Below are 13,248 nucleotides of genomic sequence, written 5' to 3'. Positions count from 1 at the left end.
CAGGTGTTCATAGACACCTCTGTATAGATACAATTTTATATTCACCTGTGTAACTTCAGCAAGTTCAGAATCAACCTGTGATAATAATTCTAATTTCCTCTCGATTTGACAAAAATTTGTACTCTAAGACTCGACCCCTCAAGGAAGGTTCCTTGATGTTGGTGAGGGGCTCTTGATTTAGGGAATTGGATCTGTGCTCCAGTTCCCCGAATTAAGTCTGAATGCCTTCCACATCCCCCCCAGGCGCTGTATAATCCTCCGGGTTTAGCGCTTCCCCCTTGATTATAATAATAATCTAAGACTCGAGCTGAGATTTCCGTCTATCTGTGGCTGACCACCTCAGTGAAATACTATTTTTGCTATTAAAATGTTAAGAATTAATGTCTTAAAATTAACAAATGTCAATATCAGCCAAGAAGATGGAAAAATGTAAATGCTGAATAAATGAGTTTATTACAGAACAAGAAGGCACAATACCGTGACTGGAACGATACATAAATAACCCTCCGACTTGGACATTTACAAAGTCACACTAACAGAAAAGAGAGATGAAACCAGTACTTTATACTACTACTACTACTACTACTTCTACTACTACTTCTACTACCTGCCTGACCACTATCACTACTACTCTTTTCACTTCTCCTGTCCCCGTCCCTGCCAGCTGGACTGTTTATACTCTCTTTATCTCTCTTTTCTGTCAGTGTGACTCTAAATGGTCCAAGTCGGACCGAAACGTCGTCGTCATCTGTTTCCTATGTGCGGGTTATTTATGTATATGAATTTATTATAACCTGCATAGCCATCACTGCCATAGCAGGAAAGACTGTGCAAAAATATCTTCGTTTGAGAAACTAAGTTAAGAGCGAATATAAGAAAGCCAAAATAAAAAAAAAATAGAAATATCGCTAACTGTAAGGAAGAGGAAAAAAACCATACCCCCGGCCGGGATTGAACCCGCGGTCATAGAGTCTCAAAACTCCAGCCCGTCGCGCTAGCCACTAGACCAGCTAGCCACAATAAGATTCATCCAACTAGGTATATTTCTACACCATAGGAAAGTTAGCACAGGATATTACCGACAGGGAATTACCGATAGACTCCGAGCTGTCTTCAGGAGGCAACTTTCTTTACATACCTTACTTAACCTGAAACTAAGGGATATCTGTGCTGGCCTTGGTGGAGTGAGGACGTTTCGCTCTACCTTTTTCCTGAGCATAAGTGAAGAATTGTCCCTCTTTTCTCCTCACCGGGATGTTTGTCCTGGGGAGTCTGGCACTTGGTTGGGGCGCCTTGCATCAATTCATTCTAGGCCAAGGAAAAGCCTGTTGTTGTTGACTCGGACGCAGATGTAAAATAATAATAAATAATATATTTATTTACTACAAGTACATGTACAAGGTAAGTAGGTATACATGTGTGATCATCTGGCGCTGCCATGGTTTAGGCAAGGGGGGTCCACTTCACCTAATTGGAAACTTTATTTCCGTTTCTCTTTCCGGAGGAAGCTTCTCTTATAATTCCAGCACATATTAGGCGAACATATCTTTTTCCAGACTTTCCAGACAGCGCTCAATAAGCTTTGGTGGTTCTTAACAACAAGAACCATACTACTCTTTCTACACTACTGTTACTACTGCTTTATTTCTGAAGACTTTTCGCTCAGAAATGAGCTTTATCAAGTGTCAGTAAAGCTCAAGGTTCAATGAAATGCCGTTTCAGATAAAGGTATGCTCTCTTTTACATGTGTTTATACATAAGATATAACCTTAATAACCCACGTGCAGTGGATATAGCGTGAGGATAAGAAAAGTAAAGATAGCGTGAGGTAGAGGTGAAGGGAGGAGAGGTAGGCACAGCAACCACTTGACAGATTCAGTAAAGTTAACAGCGCGCGCGCTGTTGCTGGCTAACTAGCGAGCCTCCTTCAGGAAACCAGGATCGATGTCGCCTTCCCTTATGCTAGTGAGCGTCCTAAGTGCGTCGCTAACTTACACCCACCTCGTGTGTCCTGCACTTACGATGTTGTTGTCATTTTCTGTGAATTATTAATTCAGTTAATACCCTAAATTTGATGGGATTTTATATTTTCCGAATAGACTCGCTACAAAAGGTGAACGATTTACACGTTCAGCTTCCAATTTACCAGCAGCATATATGTTACTTGTTGCTAAATAAAGGCATGATAGATGGCCTATATATTTGAAACGTGTACAAGGAAGCAATTTATGTAACGTTTGGGAACTTTTCACTCGAAGTTCATACATAATTTCCGGGTGAATGTGAGTTTTGAAACTACTTTATGCTTTGTGAAAAATGTGTGAGTGTGAGTATAGTGGTGGGTGGTGGTGAGACGGGACAGCAGACCATCACCTCGACTCAGTGCTCTACAGTCAGTGTGGGAGGAGTGTAGTTCTCGTCCAGATCAGGAGACACTTGACGTGAAAATGACGGACGAGCAGCAACAAAACCAAGAGGATGACAACACCCCAGGAATGGGCGACATGAAAACTGCCTTCGCCACCGGCCAGCGAGGCAGGAAGGGCGCCCTCAAGAAGAAAAATGTGTTTATAATAAATGATCACAAGTTCATCCCCCGATTCTTCAAGCAACCCACCTTCTGTAGCCACTGCAAGGACTTTATATGGTAAGTACATCGGGAATAATACCAGTAAGCATTTTATCAAGCTTGTAGATGACAAGTACACTCACAAAGGTCGCCATATCCTTCTGTATCAAGGTTGACTGGAGGTTGAACGTAATAACGAGGTTAGGACCTTTGGGGGTCACTTTAGATTCATAATTTTCATTGACACTCGTACCTTATTCCAGGAATTAATATATATTTTTTTCGCTATAAAACTGTGGCAGTTACATTGTGGTGTAGTTGTGATGCTCGTGTTGTGGGATGCTGGACTGGTGATGGTACTGGGGGACTGGTGATGGTACTGGGGGACTGGTGATGGTACTGGGGGACTGGTGATGGTACTGGGGGACTGGTGATGGTACTGGGGGACTGGTGATGGTACTGGGGGACTGGTGTCGGTACTGGAGGACTGGTGTCGGTACTGGGGGACTGGTGTCGGTACTGGGGGACTGGTGTCGGTACTGGGGGACTGGTGTCGGTACTGGGGGACTGGTGTTGGTACTGGAGGATTGGTGTCGGTACTGGGGGACTGGTGTCGGTACTGGGGGACAACCCTGATAGTCACATCCACCATATGTACTTTTTTTATTATGGAAAACTGGATAAATCAGTAATATACTGCTATCATATTCTGTATGTTAGTCATGCGGTGGGAACAAAAGCTGTGTTACATTGTCTTACTGGGTGTTCCAACCCCTCGAGGAAGGTTCCTTGATGTTGGTGAGGGGCTCTTGATTTAGGGAATTGGATCTGTGCTCCAGTTCCCCGAATTAAGCCTGAATGCCTTCCACATCTCCCCCCTCCCAGGCGCTGTATAATCCTCCGGGTTTAGCGCTTCCCCCTTGATTATTATAATAATAATAATAATAATAATAATTGGGTGTTCCTGAGATACCGACCCTAAGCGTTAATCCAGATGAGATCTTGGGGGATGGGCTTCATATATAGCGTTGAAGTGCTTGTGTTTTTATATATTCCAAAATAGAATAAAACCGCAGTGTGCTGCTTTAAGAGGGTGGGGGGGGTAGGGGTGGTTAGGTAAGGTTTGTCAGGAAACAGGACAACTGTTTCCTGACGCGGGCCTTAGTCATATGATGACCCGTAGCTTTTTCCACTGGCTTACCCATCCACACCTTTTAAAAATTATGGTTATGATCATAACCATTGAAGTATCGTGGGGGTGATGCAGTGCCTCTGGGATGCCAGTCTTGCCCCCCCAAAAAAATAAAAATAATAATGAATGGTGAACACACATTTCAGCTTTTCCAATTTTTCCAAGCCGCCGCTCGTTGTCAGACGCATCGCAGCGTGATTTTTGAATTATACTCATTCGAACGTAGGCGAGAAAGATGCATCAAATTTTTCATCAAATAAAGTCAGACCGGTCCCAAATCTGTACGCAGAAATCACTCCCTACGAAATCATGAGGCTTGTTAAACTGCGAAATAACCCAAATAAAAAGGGGCGCCGTGAGTACAGTTAGGTGTGAAGGGACCAAGATTTTCAATACCGTCCCTTCATACATAAGATCACCAGCAAACCCTGGGCTGTCTTTAGGAGTCAGTTCCTAGTTAGCTGGGCTGTGGTGCATACGTTGTATTCGGTACGGCTAACTAGCACCAACAACCTGGTTGATCAGGCCACCAACCCGAAGGTCGTTGGCCTCCGTTACCCTCCAGGAGAAACTTTAGCTTCGCAAGAAACCCACCCTTTGGAGGAAACTTGAGACAACGTTTCGGTCCGAAAAAAGGACAAGTCACCACACTCCTGCCGCCCATGGAAAAAGAATAACTACATCGCTGGCATCCCTGCTGAATAATATGTTGATACTGACAGAATGGAAACCTTTACCCACACAAAATTTAATTTGGAAACTAAGCTTTTTCGTGTCTATAGGGAGTGTATGATACGCATAGGTATATGTAGTCGGGAGAGCAAGTGACGAGTCGTTATGTACGAAGCTATGCGACGTGAGGAGGGCGGTGTGTGCATCGTAGCATGTGAGCAAGGGGTCCCCACTAACTGAAGATTTCTGGGTTCCGGGTAGTATCTGTACTCGGAGTTGTTACTGGGGTTGAGACTAGGTCCTCTGGTCCCGCCTCCTTGAAGGTATATAGTTTACCTTCATTTCAGACTCATCGAAGTCATTCCTCTTATCCTTCAACATCCTCGTGTCTCGTTAGTGTCTTCAGCTTCCATTTGTTTTCACCTCGATTCAAACAGCAGATTCAAGGCGTTGTTAAAGTTATTGGTATGTCAATAACATTGCCTCTCACTCTCCAGGTGTTGTATATGTTTAGCTCTTCCGCATGAATTATAATAACTAGCCTAATAATTTTTATTTCGAGTCGGCTGAGCTGCTGGTTGTGCACCTACAGTTCATCCGGTGAGCGACACATTCAGTGGTAGACCTTGATGCTGATGAAGGGCTTCAGATCCCATTGCTTGCATCAGACTTGATTACCTCCCATTTCCCCAGGTTCTAGGGCCCCTACGGGTTTATCGCTCCCCCGTGAAGCGATACACCCGCACTGGAACAGGTGTGTGATCGTGAGTCTCAGGCTGGCACTGGAACAGGTGTGTGACAGTGAGTCTCAGGCTGGCACTGGGTGTACGGGAACACAGGGCAACACAAGCAGTCTTTGAACAAGATTTTGCTCGAAGATAGGCTTTTTGACTTTTGACTGAAAAGTTGTGTAAATAAATGCTTGTTGTGCTGTGTTTGTGTATTACCTGACTTGTCGGTATATTGACTTCCACCCAAGAGATATATCTTTTGGATATTGCAATACTTGAGAGATTCCAGGTAGTGTAGTGTGGCTGCAAAAATTATTACAGGTGTGGTATTACCACTTGTGTCATGGATTAGAAGAATTAACCACACTGGAATAGTTCACAATTAACCCACAATTTGGAGAGAAAGCTTCAGTGTTTCGGTCCTCGACTTTATGAAGGTCCAGGATGGACCGGAACGTCACCTAATTTTCCCACTGAAGTTAGTAAATGTATAACTTCCTAGTGAAGTTAAGTCCACTAGGAAGCTATATATTTAACAACCAATTATGTGATTTACCTGATGGATAATTAAGGTTTATCTTTGAGATGAAAAACATTGAAGTAAATGACAGGAATATAATCCTGATTAAATTAATAAAAATAACGCTTAACAGGAGGTCTAATGTGGCACCTGGACGCGGGGGCGACGATTCCCCCTTGAAACGCTCAAGGTAGACTCTAGGTAGGTAGATCTAACCTGGCTAAGAATATAAGAATCTGCATATCTTTAGCCCTTCAAAGGGGGGGGGGCGAAACCTTTATTTTGGCGATGGAGTTTTAATGAAAGGAATTTTAGCTTTCCTCGGATGAAACCTAATTACCTCGCATTTCTCATGCCATGTATGGCCACTACAGGTTTAGTGCTTTTCCATGAATATATAGTATATGCGCAACTTTAGGCATTTTTGCTGGAAGGGGAGTTGAGGGAAGGGAGGGGAAGATGCAGAATCATGTGATCCCCGCTGCTTACCTACTTAGATTTACAACGTGGGGCGTTAGTACCCTGATAAGCTTCCAAATTAATTAGGTACTAGTATAGCACCGAAAGTGGCTGCGCTGGATAAACCGTAATTTTTCATTAACCTCGTTGAATTTATTGGCAGTTACCCTACCTCGGCTCATTTCAGAGTTAAACTCTAAAGTATATTACCTCTTTCCCAGGATACCACCTACATAAGTCAGCAAATACCCATATACCTATTTACTGCGAGGTGAACAAGGACAGCAGGTGTAGACACGCTGGTCCTCGCATCACCACCAGCCCAGGAATAGAACCAGCGTCGTTTTAGTTGTGAACCAAATGCTCTGCATCTGTTTGTGTTGATAGACTGGGCTGTAAGATAATGCTAGAGTGCCAGGGAGAGTTGTGCTCTTAAATGATAACGAATCTGATGTAAAGTGAGTTATCACAGTGTGGTAAACAAATGACAGTGCTGCTGGGAGACTGATCTTCATCCAAAGAATTGTAGCTACACAGTTCTTCCATGCATCACGCCTGATTACCTCCTATTCCCCAGGTGCTGTGACCTCAGTGATACCTATTCCTCAGGCACTGTGTGACCTCGTTGGGTTTAGTGTTTCCCCATGAATATATTAATGCGGAAGTGGGTGGTGGTATTTGGAAGGCTTTTAAAATATAGTTGAAAAGAAATGCAAAAAAGAGAAAGGAGAGGAGAATGAATTGAAGTATAGGAGATTGGCAGTCAGAATGAAAGGAAAGAATGTGGAGGAAGTGAATGTATTCCGATGTTGATCAAATGAATTAGTGTTGTATTCTTACTCTTTATATCAAACCTGATTCCTCTTCATTCTCCAGGTCCTGTATGATCCCGCCACCCAAAATTCTTGCTGCAAAATTCATTTATCATTCTACTTTGGCACAGATATACCTGCAGATGAGTCTAGATTGGGTGAGAAGAATGATAAAGATGAGGGAACGAAACTTGTGGGAATGTTGAGCATTCTGTGAAAAGAAAAGTTTGCTAAAGGATGCTACAAAACTGAAATGCAGGTAAAAAGATAAATATATTTTGACCTCAGACCCCCCTCCCTTACCTCCCTCCCAAACGTAACGGTTAAATACATTTCTGCCACAGTTTTTAAGGTCACAGATTATGTATTTTTGACTAATAACTTCCTCTGAACTAGGGGAGAAATACAGATAATTTTACCGACGTTTATATTACGTTCGGTTGGTTTGTTACTTTTCATCACTTCCATTCTCGTATTAGAATTAGTGACGCTTTTGTGTGGATTATAAATATGGTCATTGTGTTGTAAGGTGGAGCTGAAGGGGTAGTACGTGTCTTGTTTGAGATCAGTGCGCCTCATGAATGGTAGGTAACCATGTTTATTGCAAGGAAGAGTAAACATGAACCACGGTACGGGTAGGGATCGAACTAACGGCAATAGTCGTGAAACTCCAGGCCAATGCGTAAACCACTGGGCCAGTTGGCTACAATATAATTCATCCTAGTTTCCTATTCATGTCGTTCACATATATCAGAAACGGCATCGGTCCTAGGACTGACCCCTGTGAAATCCAGCTCGTCACAGGCGCCCATTCTGACACCTCGTAACGTGCCATGACTCGCTGTAGTCTTCCCGACAGGTATTCCCTGATCCACTGCAGTGCCTTCCCTGTTATCCCTACCGGGTCCTCTAGCTTTTGCACTAATCTCTTGTGCGGAACTGTGTCAAACGTCTTCTTAGAGCCCAAGAAAATGCAGTCTACCCACCCTTCTCTCTCTTGTCTTACTGTTGTTACCATGTCGTAGAACTCCAGTAGGTTTGTGACACAGGATTTGCCATTTCTGAAACCGTGCTGGTTGTCGTTGATAAGCTCATTCGTTTCCAGGTGTTCCACCACTTTTCTAATCTTCTCCATGACTTTGCATACATTACATGTCAGTGACACTGGTCTGTAGTTTAATGCTTCATGTCTATTCTTTTTTTAAAAATTGAGAATGCATTTGCTGTCTTCCATACCTCAGGTAGTCGCCCTGTTTCGATATGCGTGTTGAAGATTGTTGTTAGTGGTACATATAGTGCCTCTGCTCCCTCTCTCAGGACCCATGGAGAGATGTTATCCGGCCCCATCACCTTTGCGGTATCTAGCTCGCTTAGCGACCTCGTCACTTCTTCCTCGGTTGTATATATTGTGTCAACACTTGATGGTGTATGCCATCTGTCTTTCTGGAGTCCTTTCTGTCTTGTCAGTGAATACTACTTTGAATTTTATGTTGAGCTCCTCATTCACTTCGCGGTCATTTCTTGTGATCTCCCCTCCTTCTTTCCTCAGCCTGTTTACCTGGTCCTTGACTGTTGTTTTTCTCCTGATGTTGCTGTACAACAGCTTCGGGTCAGATTTGGCTTTCGCTGCTATGTCATTTTCGTATTGTCGTTGGGCCTCCCTTACCTGTGCATATTCATTTCTGGCTCTGACTGCTCTCCTTATTCTCCTGGGTCCTTTGCCTTCTATACTTCTTTCATTCTCTAGCACACTTGGTTTTTGCCCCTCTACACCTTTGGGTGAACCAAGGGCTCATCCTGGCTTTCTCGTTATTTCTGTTACCATTGGGTACAAACCTCTCCAGCTTCCTTGCATATTGCTGTCACATATTCCATCATCTCATTTACTGACTTCCCTGCCAGTTCTGTCCCACTGAACCCCATGCAGGAAATTCATGCCTGTGTAGTCCCCTCTCTTGTAGTTTGGCTTCATTCGTCCTCCCCTTCCTGCTTCCCTCTCCACTTGTAACTCTACTATGTATTCGAAGCTCAGAACCACGCGGTCACTGGCCTCGAGGGGTGTTTCATATGTGATGTCCTCAATATCTGCACTACTCAAGGTGAATACTAGGTCCAGTCTTGCTGGTTAATCCTCTCCTCTCTGGTAGTGTCCTTTACATGTTGGTACGTGAGGTTTTCCAGTATCACCTCCATCATCTTAGCCCTCCACATTTCTGGGCCCCCAGGTTCCCCCCAGTCAATTTCCTTATGATTGAAGTCACCCACAATCAGCAGCTTTGCCCTGCTCTCGTGAGCCCTTCTGGCCATTTCAGCCAGCGTGTCAACCATTGCTGTTACATCACTTTCTAGACTATTCCACTTCCTGACTATTCTATGACTGAAGAAATACTTCCGAACATCCCTTTGACTCATCTGAGTCTTCAGCTTCCAATTGTGACCCCTTGTTTCTGTGTCCCCTCTCTTGAACATCCTGTCTCTGTCCACCTTATCTATTCCAATCAGTATTTTGTATGTCGTTATCATGTCTCCTCTAACCCTCCTGTCCTCCAGTGTCGTCAGGCCGATTTCCCTTAACCTTTCTTCGTAGGACATTTCCCTTAGCTCTGGAACTAACCTTGTTGCAAACCCTTGTACTTTCTCTAATTCTTTACGTGCTTGACCAGGTGTGGGTTCCAAACTGGTGCTGCATACTCCAGTACACGGTGTACAGTGTTTTGAACGATTCCTTACTAAGGTTTCGGAACGCTACTTTCAGGTTTGCCAGGCGCCCATATGCTGCAGCTGTTATCTGGTTGTGTGCTTCCGGAGACGTGCTTGGTATTATACTCACCGAGCGAGGTTTGCAGTCTTTGGCCACCTAGCCTATACTCTGTCTGCAGTCTTGTTTGCCCTTCCCTGATCTTCATGACTTTGCATTTGGCGGGGTTAAATTAGAGGAGCCAGTTGCTGGACCAGGTGTCCAGCCTGTCCAGGTCTTTGTAGTCCTGCCTGATCTTCATCTGATTTAATTCTCCTCATTAACTTCACATCATCTGCGAACAGGGACACTTCTGAGACTGTCCCATCCATCATGTCATTCACGTATACCAAAAATAGCACTGGTCCTAGGACTGACCCCTGTGGGACCCCTCTCGTCAAAGGCGTCCACTGTGATGCCTCATCACGTACCATGACTCGTTGTTGCCTCCCTGTCACGTATTCTCTGATTCATTGCAGTGCCCTTCCTGTTATACGCTCCTGATCCTCAAGCTTCTGCACTAATCTCTTGTGAGGAACAAACCAGAAGGTTTGTTACACAGGATTTGCCTTCCAGGAATCCGTGTTGATTGTAGTTTATAATCTTGTTTCATTCAGGTGCTCCACCACTCTCCTGATAATCTTCTCCATGACTTTGCATACTGTACACGTCAGTGACACTGGTCTATAGTTTAGTGCCTCGTTTCTCTCTTATTTAAAGTTGTGGACTACATTTGCCGTCTTCCATACCTCAGGTAGTTGCCCAGTTTCAAGGGACTTGTTGAAAATTGTGGTTAGTGGCGCACACAGCATCATCTGTACTCCCTCTCTAAGGACCCATGGAGAGATGTCCGGTCCCACCGCCTGTGTGTGTGTGTGTGTGTGTGTGTATGTCGTGCCGAATAGGTAAAACTTAATATTTTGGCTTAAATAGCAACGCTCTTCTTGCCGAATAAGGCAAGCGAAAATTTGTGTATGCAATAATTTCGCAAAAATCATTCTGACCGTAACGAAAAAAAATATATTTCATTGTGTTTGTTATAAAATTATTTTAAACTTGTCTAAAATATATTTAGTCGGATTAGGCTAAATTAAATTGCGCTTGTTATGAGGATGGAAGATGGATCAGGGAAGTATCATAGGAAGCTTGGATTAATGAGTCAGAGGTAAGGGAGGGATAAATCATACACTTGACAGCTAATCTTCAAATATTAGAAAAATGAGCATTTCATTTGTTGAAAGCACTTCATCATGCTCATTTGTGCATTTTATACTTGCTAGTTTTTGAAAATTTGTGAGCACCTGAGAGCTCGCATGACTTGCTCTTCTTTTGTTTCCCTATGATAATATTGTGTAATTGCCCGCAAAGACTTGCAGTATTTCCTTTCCATCGTGAGCTAGTGAAGCTAATGAAAATACCTTGAGTCATCACTTCGAAACTAATACAGTATCTCTATTTCTTGAGCAGTAATGCCAAATTAGGTCGCACATAGTCCAAAACTAATATATATTATCAAACCTTCCACTAAAAAGCAACAGCTTTGAAATCAGACTGAAGAGGCAGTATCTTATGACAGAGACGAGATTGATTATTGTTTACAAGTTGTGAAAATTCAGTATATTCCACTTAACAGATATGCAAGCTAAAGTTACTTGCCTTATTAAGCACATTAAGTGTCTTAACATTGATTAACCAGATGTACAAACTCAGTAAAGCAAATCTAGAAAATGGTCAACTTGAGACGATTTTTTACCCGAATTCCAGATTTTTTATGTGACGGTTGGTGAGAGGAGGAGTTGTACCAGGTTGTCTCTCGCGCCCATGTAATTGACAAGTAGAAGATTCCTACAGTACATGGAGCATTGGTCTCGAATTCTGGAGCCAGTGTCTGAGTTTGCCATATGTTACTGGTATTCTAATTTTTGTACTTCAGTTATATACAACTGCTTTCTTCACAATGTTCATGAAATGTGCCCCCGTGAATGTTGCTGCATAGCCATGCATGTGGCAGTATCAGCAGTTGGTGCCCGATGGGAGTTTCACCATATATATTATTTGACAACGCAGCAGACTCGCGTGCTTGCTTTGGAGAAACTCCATCAGAATCACGGGAGAAGTAGGATGATAGCTCTAGGCATTTCGTGTTGCAATCAACATTTTATATATAATATAATATATTATATATATAAGGTTGCTTAATGATAGTAGAGTTGGTGGTTTACCTGTGTCAGCTGTTAGTAGAGTTGGTGGTTTACCTGTGTCAGCTGTTAGTAGAGTTGGTGGTTTACCTGTGTCAGCTGTTAGTAGAGTTGGTGGTTTACCTGTGTCAGCTGTTAGTAGAGTTGGTGGTTTACCTGTGTCAGCTGTTAGTAGAGTTGGTGGTTTACCTGTGTCAGCTGTTAGTAGAGTTGGTGGTTTACCTGTGTCAGCTGTTAGTAGAGTTGGTGGTTTACCTGTGTCAGCTGTTAGTAGAGTTGGTGGTTTACCTGTGTCAGCTGTTAGTAGAGTTGGTGGTTTACCTGTGTCAGCTGTTAGTAGAGTTGGTGGTTTACCTGTGTCAGCTGTTAGTAGAGTTGGTGGTTTACCTGTGTCAGCTGTTAGTAGAGTTGGTGGTTTACCTGTGTCAGCTGTTAGTAGAGTTGGTGGTTTACCTGTGTCAGCTGTTAGTAGAGTTGGTGGTTTACCTGTGTCAGCTGTTAGTAGAGTTGGTGGTTTACCTGTGTCAGCTGTTGGTTGTGATGGTCCCGCAGACATCAAGACGTACTAAAAGTTTGTTTGATCTTTAAGGCGATGCCGGCCACTGTCACAGACGTGAAGATCCTTTCTAGCTCCATGGTTTTTAAAAATACAAACACTTTCTTTGTGCCTAGGAGTACTAGCCTTTCTTTAGGAATAATGCCACTCTCCCCACAGGTTCTTGCCTAAAAGCCCAGGATCTTTTCCTGCATAAACAGTAGGGATATTTCACCTTTCGTCTAAACTTGATACGGCACGAATTATGAGTTGCCGAATATATAAAATTTAGTTATTCTTTATAACTACCCAGTAATTTATGTAATAGGTAAGTGAACTGATCATGACAGTAGCAAGTTGATAATAATGGTGTAAATTTGACATAAGTAAAGCTCAGACCTGCGGAACTCGATTGTCCTCAAAGATTTAAGTCATACGTGAATTAAGGAAAGATCCTAGGCTTCACCTTACGAAAGCAGACAAAGCAAATGCGATAGTAATTATGGACAAGGTTGATTATAGGACAAAATCAACATATTAGAAGACAGGGGAACTTACCTGCCCCTTAAACCTTCTGCATATTACTATTGGTTCACCTGGGAGTATTGTACCCAGGTATGTTGAACGCTTCATAAACACTGGAAAACTTGCACCTTATTTGTTACTTGAAAAGTTTCTAAAGATTTCAAAAGAAGCAGCGTTTACAAGACCGCAGTGTGTGTTTGTGTGTACTCGTATAGTTATTTGCAGAGGGCGATTCCTAGCTCCTGGCCGCTCCTCTTAACACTTGCCTACGTTGCACTGAATTCTGGACTCCAGAAGC

The 13,248-nt window shown here is 43.1% G+C and overlaps 1 protein-coding gene across 4 annotated transcripts in view; it reads left to right on the top strand.

Moving 5' to 3' along the window:
- The first annotated feature begins 2,372 nt into the window (after positions 1–2,372).
- Pkc53E (Protein C kinase 53E) overlaps positions 2,373–13,248 on the top strand; it is a 668,331-nt gene continuing 657,455 nt past the window's right edge. For 3 of the 4 annotated variants that reach the window (XM_070100587.1, XM_070100584.1, XM_070100588.1), the window contains exon 1: positions 2,374–2,647. In XM_070100587.1, coding sequence (XP_069956688.1) covers positions 2,448–2,647 — 200 coding nt within the window. In that variant the 5' untranslated portion in view covers positions 2,374–2,447. Of the gene's footprint in view, positions 2,648–13,248 lie in introns of all 4 variants that reach the window. The other variant, XM_070100586.1, reaches the window with a different exon arrangement.

The sequence above is a fragment of the Cherax quadricarinatus genome, chromosome 73 (genome assembly GCF_038502225.1).
Source record: "Cherax quadricarinatus isolate ZL_2023a chromosome 73, ASM3850222v1, whole genome shotgun sequence".
Lineage (NCBI taxonomy): Eukaryota > Metazoa > Arthropoda > Malacostraca > Decapoda > Parastacidae > Cherax > Cherax quadricarinatus.
The sequence above is the reverse complement of the archived record's forward strand: the minus strand, read 5'-3'. Positions and strand labels throughout refer to the sequence as shown.